The 12,387-nt window shown below is 52.2% G+C and overlaps 1 protein-coding gene across 1 annotated transcript in view; it reads left to right on the top strand.

The window, feature by feature from the left end:
• Window positions 1–12,387, top strand: part of Myo7b (myosin VIIB) — an 88,488-nt gene that overhangs the window by 73,563 nt on the left and 2,538 nt on the right. The window contains exons 31-43 of the mRNA XM_029558105.1: window positions 643–810; window positions 3,288–3,405; window positions 3,495–3,621; window positions 5,004–5,167; window positions 6,230–6,411; window positions 7,138–7,268; window positions 7,444–7,601; window positions 7,895–8,048; window positions 8,538–8,693; window positions 9,539–9,644; window positions 11,182–11,295; window positions 11,594–11,681; window positions 12,099–12,205. Coding sequence (XP_029413965.1) covers window positions 643–810; window positions 3,288–3,405; window positions 3,495–3,621; window positions 5,004–5,167; window positions 6,230–6,411; window positions 7,138–7,268; window positions 7,444–7,601; window positions 7,895–8,048; window positions 8,538–8,693; window positions 9,539–9,644; window positions 11,182–11,295; window positions 11,594–11,681; window positions 12,099–12,205 — 1,773 coding nt within the window. The remainder of the gene's footprint in view (window positions 1–642; window positions 811–3,287; window positions 3,406–3,494; window positions 3,622–5,003; window positions 5,168–6,229; window positions 6,412–7,137; window positions 7,269–7,443; window positions 7,602–7,894; window positions 8,049–8,537; window positions 8,694–9,538; window positions 9,645–11,181; window positions 11,296–11,593; window positions 11,682–12,098; window positions 12,206–12,387) is intronic.

Raw genomic sequence — 12,387 nt, forward strand, 5'->3', positions numbered from 1 at the left:
AGAAAGAGAGAAATAAATATAATAATAATAATAATAATAATAATAATAATAATAATACACAGCCTTGGAGCCCAGGTGCCTACACTCAAGTCTTATTCCTTACCCCCTTAGCAGTATGGCCTTAAGAAGCCCTGTCACCTCCAAGAGCCCTAGGCCCACACCTGGGAAATACAGAATGCTAAGAGCTCTGTCAGGGTGGTGGACGGTGAGGGGGGTGCACTCTGAAGATACAAACACCTAGCATCACACAGAAGCCTGGTCTAGGGTCTGGCAGCCACAGCAGTCCAGGAGACCTTCCTGGAAGGGGCAGCTCCTGAGCCTTCTTGGCAAAGGAGGACTATACTTCACTTAAGGCAACAGTGTTGGGATTCCACCCAGGAACTCAAAGAGGATCTTCCTTGTTTTCAGGCAGAGAGGCCATGGGACCCAAGCCAAAGCTACCCAAAGTCCTCTGCTGCTCATAGGAGTAGTTAGGGACCAGCTGGAGCATGTGGGGGCTATTGGGGAAAGGCAGGATAGATGGCTGCTCCTGCGTCCTGCCTCGTGTGACTTGCTGGAGCAGGAGCAGTCACAGGGTGGGACATGGTAGGCCCTTGCCCCCCCCCAACTTCCCCACACACCCCCACTGTCCCTGGCACACAGGAGGAAGAACTGGTAGAGCTACTGGCCTGTCACTGCTACATGAAGCTCGGGGCCTCAGTGAGGAGTGAGGCTGTGCAGGAGTTGCTGCCAAGCTGTGTCCCCTCCAAGCTGTACCGGACCAAGACTCCAGAGAAGTGGGTCAACCTCATCAATGCAGCACACGCCAAGGTCAGTCTGCAGCAGGCTTGGGTGCTTTGGTCCCGGGAGTTCCTTTGTGGGGAGAAGCCCTAGGTGTGCAGAGGAAGGTATCCCCTCCCAAACAGACTCCCACATGCCAGGGACTGCAAAGTTTCAATACTACAGGTACAACCCTGATTCAAGGGGCAAAAAGCTTCCTTCAGCTCAACACCTCTCCACAGGCTTCTGTTACCAGCCCTCCTCCTTCCAGGTGGGGCTCTTTGTCCCAAACAGCTCTGCCCTGAAGCGTCTGGCTGACTCTGTCTCCCAGTTATGTGGCCCCAGCACAGGCCTGCCCTTGAGTTCCTCCTCTCCCAGGCTTCTCAGTGTTCCCTCACTAAGGCATGTAGGACTGGGTAGCCTGGAACTCCCTATGCTGACTGGGCTAGCCTCAATGTCACAGAGAACAGCCTGCTTCTGCCTCCCAGTGCCAGGGCTAAAGGCGTGTACTACCATACCCAACATAACATCCTAAGTCTTTGATACGATACATACCAAGTCATCCTTCAGACATGATGTGACCATTTATATGCCTAAAGCCAGTACATGAATGTTATAAAGTAGGAACAAGAGAAATAATATTTGACCCAACAGAGAAAAGGAAGCTTAGAGGGACATTATAGACATAGCAGAGTAGAGACAGAGAGGAAGGGATCAAGAAGGGAAGAGGCCAGCCAGAGGGAGGAAGGAATTAGAGGGAAGGTGGAAGAAGAGGTCCCTGCAAGAGGCCCCCAAATATGAAGAACTCTAAGAAGAAAACCGAAGAGAGGTGCCCAGGACCCAGGAACACACAGCAAACTAGCCCTTACAGGCATGTGTTGACAACAACAAACCATGGTAGTCAGTTTCCTATTGCTGTGACAGAATACCTGGGGAAATTCACTTAAAAAGAGAAAAGAGGCTTTGGAGATGCCTTGGTAGGTAAGGTGCTTGCTGTGCAAGTCTGCCAACCTGAGTTTGGGTCCCCAGAACCTACATAAAGCCAGGCACAGTAGCACAAGCATATTTAATTCTAGTTTGCCCCATAGGGAGATAGGAAACAGAGACAGGAGAATCTCTAGTAGCTGGGGATTGGTGGGGGGGGGGGGTAGATAGCCTGGTATACATAGCAGGGAACAAGAGAGACCCTGTCTCAAGCAAGGTGGAAGGTAAGGACCAACACTCAAGGTTGTCCCCTGATTCCATATGTTCACCATGGCACCCACAGGTCCACACTCACATATACATACGGATACACACACACACGAACACAAATTATACACACAGACACACACACACACACACACACACACAAAAACAAGAGGAAAGGTTGAGCCAGATGTGGTGATGCATACCTATAATCCCAGCACTAGGAAAATAGAAGTGAAAGATTAGTATACTGTTCAAGGCCATCTTAGGTTACAAATCAGATTGGATGTCAACCTGGGCTACATGAAACCCTGTCTCAAAAACACCAACAAAAAGAAACAAAAGTGTATTTGGCCCAGAGTTGAAGAAATTTCAGTCCATGGTCACTTGGCTCCACTGTTTTTGGAGAAATATCACAGCAGGGAGCTCACCTGATGGCAGTCAGGAAACAGAGGAAAAGAGGTAGGGGACCCCAATATTCCCATCAAGCACACAGCTCCAATGATCCCAGTTCCTCCCACTAGGCCCCACCTCCTGAAAGTTCCATCACTTCCCACCTGTGGCCCAGACTGGTGACCAAGCCTTAAACACCTGACCTTGGTAGATATTTTAAATCCACTTAAGGGACTGAGGAGATGGCTCAGTCAGTAAAGTGCTTGCCACACAAGCATGAGGACCTAAGTTGATCCCCAGAACCCGTGTAAAACAAAATGTGGTGGTGTGCACTTGTAATCCTAGCACTGAGAGGCAGAGACAGGCAGATCCCTGGGGCCTGCTGGCCAGTCAGCCTAGTCAGCCTAGTCTACTTGATGAGGCCGCTATCTGCCCTACCCCACACATCAGATGGAAGACCTGGTCTCAAAAAACAAAGTAGATGGTGTCAGAGAAGGAATGATAGCCAAGGTTGTCCTCTAGCCTATACACACATACACACACACACACACACACACACACACACAGATGCATGTACACTTGAATCTCAAATACACACAACATGAACACATGCACATGCAAATAATAGTAATTATAATAAAATAAAATCTAGCCTAGGGACATGCAGGCACACAGAGCCTCCATGCCAAGACAGTCTCTGCTTCCTGACATTTATGCTACAAACCCTTCCACCCATCTGTAGGCCTCTCCTCCAGGGGTATCTCTGGGGTCCAGTGGGACTGGGCCTGATCCAGACCATCCCCAAAGCATCCCTTACCAGACATTGGCTTTGCTTTAAGCAGAGGCTTTGCAGAATTACCCACCCAATTATCACTTAGAACACATGGAGGATTAATGATGGGAGGCAGGGGTGATGAAGATGATGCCCTGGGTCATCCCCTCTACAGGCACTGTATACCCAGGCTCGAGCCACACCACTACAGGTGCAGGAACAGGTAGTAGATGCTGCCCGTCTACAGTGGCCCCTGCTCTTCTCCCGGCTCTTTGAAGTCACCACGATCTCTGGTAAGGGCATCTGATGTGTGGGGTGGGGCAGATAGGGAACTGCTTATGGTAGCTAGAACGGCTTTCACTCTTGGGTATCCTCTGGCCAGGCCCCCGCCTTCCCAAGACACAGCTGATCTTGGCTGTGAACTGGAAAGGAATTTACTTCCTGGACCAGAGGGAGAAGATACTGCTGGAGCTGTCCTTCCCAGAAGTCATGGGTCTGGTCACCAACAGGTAGGCCCCAAGTCTGTCACTTATACACATTCACACATTCACAGACACAGACACACACACACACACACACATACACATACGCACACATACACACGCACACACAGACACCAAAAAAAAAAAAAAAAAAAAACACCGGAGGAAAAAATGAACCCAGATGGGGGGATGTACACTTAAATTTGCACCTAACCCTTTGGTTTAGAACACGCACAGAACCAGGGCTACATACCATGACCCTGGCTCAAAAGACACAAAAAAAAAAAAAAAAAAAAGCCCAGGAGGAAAAGTTGAGCCAGATGAGGTGATGTACACTTGTAATTGCAACCTGAGCCTTTGGTTTAGACACACCTAGGACTCAAGGACAGATCTGCAGAAAGGAGGGGTGGCTTGTCCTCAGGAGCCAGGCTGGGGTGGAAGGACAGAGTCAGCATGCATAGTAGCTACAGGTCTTGGGAACCCCACTTCCAGGGTTCTGAACTCCTAGAAACTCTTCTGAACTGTCTGGGAAGTCCAGCCCACACCCTACCAGAGTTGCCCTAATCATAATGTTGACTGGTGGGCTACACTGGGAACACACTGATCACTACTCCCTGAAGCCCAGCACTTTCTTGTATAAATCATAACACCAAAGCTTCATGGTGTCACCCATTGTGTTAGCTAACTTTCCTATTACCATGCAAAAATATGTGACAAAAACAATTTAAGGCAAGAAGGGTTTATTTTGGCTCACATTCTGAGGGTACAGTTCATCATTGATGAGGAAGGTATCAGGAATGTGAGGCAGCTGGTTACATTGAATCCATGGTCAGGAAGAAGAGAGAGATGAATGCTGGTGTTCAGCTCATTTCTCTTTCTTATTAAGTCCAGGATCCCAGCCTACCACATATAGGATGGGTCTTCCCACCTCAATGAATCTGGTCTAAAAACTGCCTCACAGATGTGCTCAGAGGCTTGTCTCCCAGGTTATCTAGATCCTGTCAAAGTGACAATCTATATTAACCATTGTACCCACTAGGCAGATGAATAAACTGAGGTACACAGGCTAGGTAACCCTCCAGGATTCCAGAGTGAACTCATAGCAGAAGTGATGCCTCAACTCAGCTAGAACATTCTGTGTGACATCCCTCATTACCTTCCCAGAGCAGCCTTACAAGCTAAGGCCTAGCACCCCCCACTGCCTCTGAGGCCCAGGGTTCAGTTGGTCACATGTCCATCACCTAGGACTTGGACCAACTTGGACTCAGACCTGGCTCTTCCAGGAACCCGAAGGAGCCCCGCTGTTTTCTCATCTGCAGCATGAGAGGGTCACCTTCTCTGAGGCTGCTGGGGTGCTAAAACGAGAGGGCATTGGGCCCCAAGTCATACCACACCATCTGTGCCCTCAGGGAAGCCCCAGGTGAGCGGAAACTGCTCCTGTCAACGCTGCACGAAGAATACGAGTTTGTCTCACCCAGCAGTGTGGCCATCGCAGAGCTGGTGGCTCTGTTCCTGGGGGGCCTGAAGGAGAGGTCCGTGTTCGCTATGGCCCTACAGGACAGGAAAGCCACAGGTGCCTGCTGGGGGTGGGAGGGCATTGTGGGACTGGCAGAAAGGTGTAGCTCTCTTAAATCCACAAGGCCCAGAGCAGAGCTCAGAGACACAAGTGTCACAATGCTGTGGGGTCGGCTTTCAGCAAGGCCTCTATCTGAAAGAGGGTAAAAGAAGAGTTCTCACACACCCTCAAGGCCACCTTTGTTTGCATAGTCACCCCCATCTGAAGGGACTTGCACCCCATCCCACAGTCACCACATTATTCCATTTTACAGATACCAAACCAAAGGCTCAGAGAGGGAAGTAGCTTGCCCAGGGTCATACAGTTCAGTTTCCCTGCAAGCAGGCACTCTAGCAAGTGCTGGACTGGAGCTTTTGGGTGAGGGTCAGACCCCAGACCTTGGCTACCTAGTCTGATTACAGGCATTATGGTCAAACTGGTTAAAATTTAAAGGAAAGAGTTCTGTGGGCACTATCTTTTCTTCTTCATCTTTTGGTTATTTGAGACAGGGTTTCCCTGAAGCCCTAACTAACCTGGAACTCACTATGTAGACCAGGCTAGCCTCAATTTCACAGAGATCTTCCTGCCTGTCCTACCTGAGTTCTAGGATTAAAGATGTGCTCCAGTACACCAAGCTATGTGGGTACTCTTAAAGGCAATAAGCATTTGCCCAGAATATATTATCCAGTTTCCCATCAGTTCTCACTGAGAATTATTCAGGAAATCTCACCTATGACTTACAGGTAGGAAAATGGGCTCAGAGATCACACAGCACTCTAGCCATGCATAGAGGCCACCAGCCTATGCACTCTGTCTTCTGCCCTACCTAATAGTCAGGCCCCAGAGGTCTCCTGGGCTTGGGCTATAGTCAGAGTTCCCCAGGTCTCCTCTCATGAGGGTTTAGCAGGTGACAACCCAGTACACCCTCTCAGAATGGCCTTGAGCCCACAGTTCTGTGCCTCTTTCTTCATCAACCAGACCAAACAAATCTATCCTTGAAATGCCAGAGCAGCCTGGGGCTCCTGCAAAGCCCTCAGTAAATATGGCATTCTTATCTCTACATGTGACCTGGACCTGCAGATGATACCACCCTCCTGCCGTTCAAGAAGGGGGACTTATTGATCCTCACCAAGAAGCAGGGGTTGCTGGTCTCCGAGACCTGGGCCCAGGGCCAGAATGATAGGACAGGCAAAACAGGGATGGTGCCCATGGCCTGCCTGTATGCCATCCCCACGCTCACCAAGCCTTCAACCCAGCTGCTGGTATGTCAGAAGCACACCTCTGCTCACTGTGGGCATGGTCCTGAGATACCTAGCATGGGGCCTCACTCACCACCCACACCCCTCCTTGTAGAGAGCTATTGGACACTAGGGTAGTTCTGCCAATCCCCATAGGCCATAGAATGGCTGTGAAGTCAGCATATTTGTACAGAGCACCACACTCAGCACTTAGTAGGTGCTCAATAAGTGGGTGTTCCCTTCCTCCTACAATTGTGTATCCTGAGACAAACTCAACCTTCCCCAGTCCCTGTCCAGGTGTCCACATCTCCCCCTGCCCCAAGGACACCCAGACCCAAGGGCAGTTCTTTGGGAAGAGAGGAGCAAGCAAGCTAGGCTCTATAACATGCACATTCAAGTGTCTAGTATATTCCCTGAACCTGTGACTCAGGGTTGCCATCAAAAGCAGCTCCTTGGTCCCTGAGCAAAGGTGTCTTAGGGAAGGGTAGCTGAAGGGCTGAGAGAGTCAGAGTGGCCATGCTCAGAACAGAGAAGGATGGGCTCCATGGCCATTGATGCTGATTCTGTTAAAAGAAAGAAAAGAGGCTCAGAGAATCAGCTTGGCCTGGGTCATACAGCAGGTGAAGCCCTATCACCCTTCCCAACTCTGCCCCTTCCCAACTCACTGAGGCAGCCAGGCTGGGAGGAACCTATGAGATAGACCTTGTAGACAATAGATCCTGGGCAACCACATGCCTGTGTCCCCTGCAGAGCTTGCTGGCCATGTCACCAGAGAAGCGGAAGGTGGCAGCTCAGGAGGGGCAGGCTTCAGAGCCCCCATCTGAGGAGCAGCCCACAGAGACACCATACACCCTGGAGGAGTTCTCCTACCAGTTCTTCAGGTGTGCGCTGCCCACACCAAGGGCTGGGAGGAGACTGGGGCCAGGGGGGCCAGGAGAGGCAGATGGAAGGGCAGGGGCCTCTTGGACTCTCCCATAGCCACCCTGGGAGGTCAAACAAGGGCAGAGAAAGCCTTAGGCCAGGCCTTCATGCAGGTTCTGGCTCCATTCCTGGCAGGGCCCCAGAGAAGGAGACTGTCAGCAGGGCCACAATGCCCCTGGCGCGTAGCCGGAACCCTCTGTGGGCCTACTCCCCAGAGCCATTGCGCCAGCCCCTGCTCAAGCATGTCTATGACAAAGCCAACCTGCGGGACATCGCCTGCCAGATCTTCCTCGATATCCTTCCCACCAATCTGCCCTGGCTGCAGGCAGGCCTAGGGGTATAGCTACCCAGAACCCCTTGAGGATCCACAACTGCCTGTGAAGAGTCAAGCCTCTCCTGAGAGAGCCCAGGGCAGAGCCAGAACTCAGCTCGCTGCAAGGATGTTTGAGCTCAGTACCAGGCCCTGGCAAGATGTCAGTGCAGGACCCAGGTCAAGGTCCAGAGGGGGGTTCTGGGGCTAGGGTCAGAACTCTGATGGAGGTTCAGCCTGTGGCTGCCCCAGCACTGTTCTCCTTGACAGCCACACCCATTCTCAAGTACACGGGCGACTACCCTTCCCGGCAGGCCTGGCAAAGCCTGGAGCTCACAGACCAGATATTCTCCCCAGCCCTGCAGGACCCGGCCCTGCAGGATGAGCTCTACTGCCAGATCCTGAAGCAGCTGACACACAACTCCATCAGGTCTGCCAAGATGTGAGCCAAGCCAAGGCATGGCCTCCTGTCCTAGGCCCTGGGTGAGGCCGCTGTTCAAGGGAGAGCAGTGGCACATGGGACTAGATGCCTGTCTGGCAACCAAAGCAGCCATGGAAAGGCCAGGAACCCCGTATGCTCTGCTAGTGTCTGTGTATGGTCAACACAGAAGGGGCAATCCTTCCCTGTACCCTGCCTACTGTCACCCTTCCTTTGTGTGACCTAGGCAGACTATGGCCTCTCTGAACCTGTTTCCGCAAAATGGGCATAGTGGCACCCCTCCTGTTTTCAAGGCATGAATGTATCCTGTTGCACTGGGCAGCTGGATTGCAGGCTGGCACCATGTAGCCTTACTGGTGTCCACTGTACCACTCCCCATTCAGACCCCCAAACCCACAGATGTTCAATCTCTGCTTCCTTGGTTCCTGGCTGGCCTGGGCACAGAAAAGAACCCTCCCACTGATGAGTATCATCCCACAGGTTCAGTGAAGAGCGAGCCTGGCAGTTGCTGTGGCTCTGCACAGGTCTCTTTCCCCCTGGCAAGGTGCTGCTACCCCATGCCCAGAAGTTCATAGACTCCCGGAGGAAAAAGTTGCTGGCCCCTGACTGCAGCCGCCGGCTCCAGAGAGTCCTAAGGTGAGCACCTGCCCTGGACCAACTCAGCTGGGGTTCACAAGGACCCAGCCCTGTGGGAGCTCATGGTCCCTAGTCAGCTGATAGAAGTCTGAGAAGGTGGGACCAGGTTGGAGCTAGCAGAAGGAGAGGGCAGGAAGCCCGGAAGGCACTGGGTTGGCAGAAATGTTTCAGGCAGGGTCAGTGGCCATCTTATCTGTGGCTCCCCTGCCTCACTTCTGCTCACTCAGGGAACAGAAGAGCCAACTGGTGGCCTAGCATAACCCAGACACCTCAGCCCAGCCCAGGGTGACTGACGTCAGAGGCTCACCACCCCCACAACCTTTGTGCCATCTCCCTCCTCCCTGCCACTATCAAGAGGGTCTTCCTAGGCTGTCTCCTGCCTTCTCTGTGTTGGCCTAGGCCATGGGCTAGTGTGGGCTGACAGTGGCATGAGTGACTACATGTAACTGCAGTAATGGAGGGAGGTGGCATCCTCTGAAGCCTCACTGGACCCACTGGGTGTCCCCTGCCCAATGCCCTAACCTCTAAGAATAAGAACATACCAGCCCTGCCCACAGTGCCACATCCAGCAGTGCCTTCCCACATGTCCCCAGCCTTCTTGCAGTCATGGGAGGTAGGACTCAGTTCATCTCTATCATGGCCTTCCCCAGGGTCACATATAGAGCCTACCAGGCAGAGGCAATCCCTGGGAAGTGTGGAGAGCTAGAACCCACCTGACTCCTGCTCTGGTCACTGGGGATTCTTGTTTCCAGCACTAGGTTAAGGTCCCCAGTGGAAGGAAGTTGGTAGCTGGGAAGGGTGCAGGATGACAAGGGTGGCATTGTGGCATGCTCTGTCCCACTCAGGATAGGACCTCGGAAGCAACCCCCACATCATATGGAGGTGAAAACTGCTGAACAGAATGTCTCCCGAATACGCCACCAGATTTACCTCCCCAATGCCACCACTGAGGTGAGTGTTGGGCCTGGCGTCCACAGAGTCTCAGGCCTCAATAGTCTGTGAGGCATACTCCCACTGTCCCAGTGTGCTCCTTGTTCACCAAAATGGAGCCATTTTCAAGGTTCCAGCTACCCCCATCTGGTTGGTAGCCTGCATGCCTCCGTGCTCTTGGCCAGCACAAGGGAACACTGCCCACTGCCCTGAGTTAAGGAGCTGTAGGATGTTGCCAGTGTGGCTAAAAGTAAAGACTGCTCCAAAGGTCTGAATTAGGATTCCAGGCCAAGAAGGAAAGAGAAAGGAAGCCAGAAGGGTGGGCAAGGTTGACTCCTGGAAGCTTGAGAATTCCTGGAAGCTTCTATGGTGAACAGAAGCCATGTGCTTTGGATCCAGAACTTGCCCTTAGTGCTTGGGAAAGCAGAGGAGACAGGCAGCAGGTGGGAGATCACCTGGCCCTGGCTGTGACAAAGAGGCCACCCTCACACACTCCACTGTACCACATGGGCTTCTGTGGCTTGGATACAATTGAATCCCTGTAATGAAAGTGCCTGACTGTAAAGTCACAAGAAAAGTCCAAAAGGTCAGACTTTCTGGGTCTAGCCTGGGCCAGGAAAGTAAGAGCTATAACTAAGCAGTGTGGCATGTGACTGGCAGTCTGTCCTCAGGACAGAGCACAGCCAGTCCAAGGTTACAAAAGCAGAAGCAAGACTAGGGAGATGGCTCCATCAGTAAAGTACTTGCCTGCAAGCATGAGGACCTGGCCCTTATATTAAAGCTGGGCTCATTAGCACACATGTCTGGAAATCCAGTGCTGGGGAAGCAGAGATTCCCTTGAGCTTATTGGCCAGTCAAGCCTAGCTTAAGGGGATGAGCTTCAAGTTCAGTGAAGGACCCTGCCTCAAAAAATAGGAAGAGCCAGGCATGGTGGTGCACACCTTCAATCCCAGCACTCGGGAGGCAGAGGCAGGCAGATCTCCGTGAGTTCAAGGCCAGTCTGGTCTATATAATGAGTTCCAGGCCAGCTGGGGCTACAGGGCGGCCCTATTTCAAAACAAGACCAATAATAATAATAATATGAAGAGCAATTAAGAAAGACACCTGACATTGACCTCTGACCTTTACACATATGCACACACATGTACATGTGCACATACTTGCAACATGTATACATACCCATATGAACACAAGGTAGGAACTTGGAGCAGGAACTGAAGCAGAGACCATAGAGGAATACTGCTTACTGGCTTGCTGTCTGTGACTTGCTCAGCTACCTTTCCTATACAGTCCAGTCCTAGCTGCCTAGGAAAGGCCCCACCTACAGCAGGCTGGACTTTCCTGCATTAATTAGCAATTAAGAAAATGCCTCTCAGACATGGCCACAGGCCAATCTTATGGAGGCATTTTCTCAGTTGAGAGTCACTCTTCCCAGGTACATCTAGGTTTGTGTCAAGTTGAGAATTGACCAGCACAGGGCTGTACTCCAGAACAGTGGTGTGGGGAGCCTTCTGACCCAAGCTAGGTCCTGGGCCTCACCTGCCACCTCTCTGTGCAGACGATGGAGGTGAGCAGCAGCAGCCGGGTACGAGACGTGTGTGAGGGCATTGCCACCAGGCTTCAGCTGGCATCCTGGGAGGGCTGCAGCCTCTTCATCAAGATCACAGACAAGGTGAACAGCCTGGTGGGCCAAAGGGTGGAGCAAGGCACTCACGTATGGGAAGGTCTTCCATACCCAGTGAACCTCAGTCTTCCCAGCAATGTTGTGCTAGGCCAGATCCCACAGTGCAAAGGTAGAGCTGACAGGGTGAAGGGAGTGGAGGGGCTAGAGTTTCAGAGCCCCCCGCCAACTGCTGGTCAACTCCCAGCCTACCAGGCCAAAGCAAATGACTGCTGGACCCAGCTTCATGGGGTCTACCAGGAGGAGACACCCTGGAAGCTTCCACGTGTGCCTCTGCCCCCTCTCCTAGGTCATCAGCCAGAAGGAAGGAGACTTCTTCTTTGACAGCTTGAGGCAGGTGTCTGACTGGGTAAAGAAAAATAAACCCCAGAAAGAAGGTGAGAAGGGTGTCTCTGTGGAATGGGTGGCTGGGGTGGAGAGGCAGGATAGGCTGCCTGCCTCCTACATTGCCTACACAGTCCAGGTTCATCTGCTCATTCACACATCCATCCATCCACTTATCATTCATCCACTCACTCCTGTACGCCCCCAGACATGCAAGTGACTAGCTTACTTCAGGATGATAGAGGAAGCCCAGGTCTTTACCCCATGGTAGGGGATGCCCAGAAACATTCCTGGAGGAGGCAGCTCCTACACTGTTCAATGAGGCGGAGTCAAGGGCCAGGAATAGCAAGAGACAGGGACTTTCCAGGCTAGGCAGCAGAAGCCATGTGAGGGCTAGGAGTGTCTGCTTCAGCAGTGGGCCAGGGAGCCTGCTGGGATAGGCTTGGTGCCCACTGCCGCCCCTCTCCCAGGGGCCTCTGTGACACTTCCCTACCAGGTGCTCTTCATGCGAAAATTGTGGTTCAGTGTGACCCCAGGGAAGGACATGAATTCAGACACCATACTCCACTACCACCAGGTACCTCTTGGAGTCACAAGGGCCATTCTCATCCTATCCCAAACTTACTCTGAAACATGGTGGTGGGGGTGGAGTTGCCTTGCCCTAAGCACCACCAACTCACTTCACCCATGAAGTGAGTAGGCCAAGCCCCTGAGGGTTTCAGGGACAGAAGAGCACAGCTCTGGGGACAGGGCCTGCAG

The sequence above is a fragment of the Nannospalax galili genome, unplaced genomic scaffold (genome assembly GCF_000622305.1).
Source record: "Nannospalax galili isolate Female #2095 unplaced genomic scaffold, S.galili_v1.0 scaffold408, whole genome shotgun sequence".
NCBI classification, from domain to species: Eukaryota; Metazoa; Chordata; class Mammalia; order Rodentia; family Spalacidae; genus Nannospalax; species Nannospalax galili.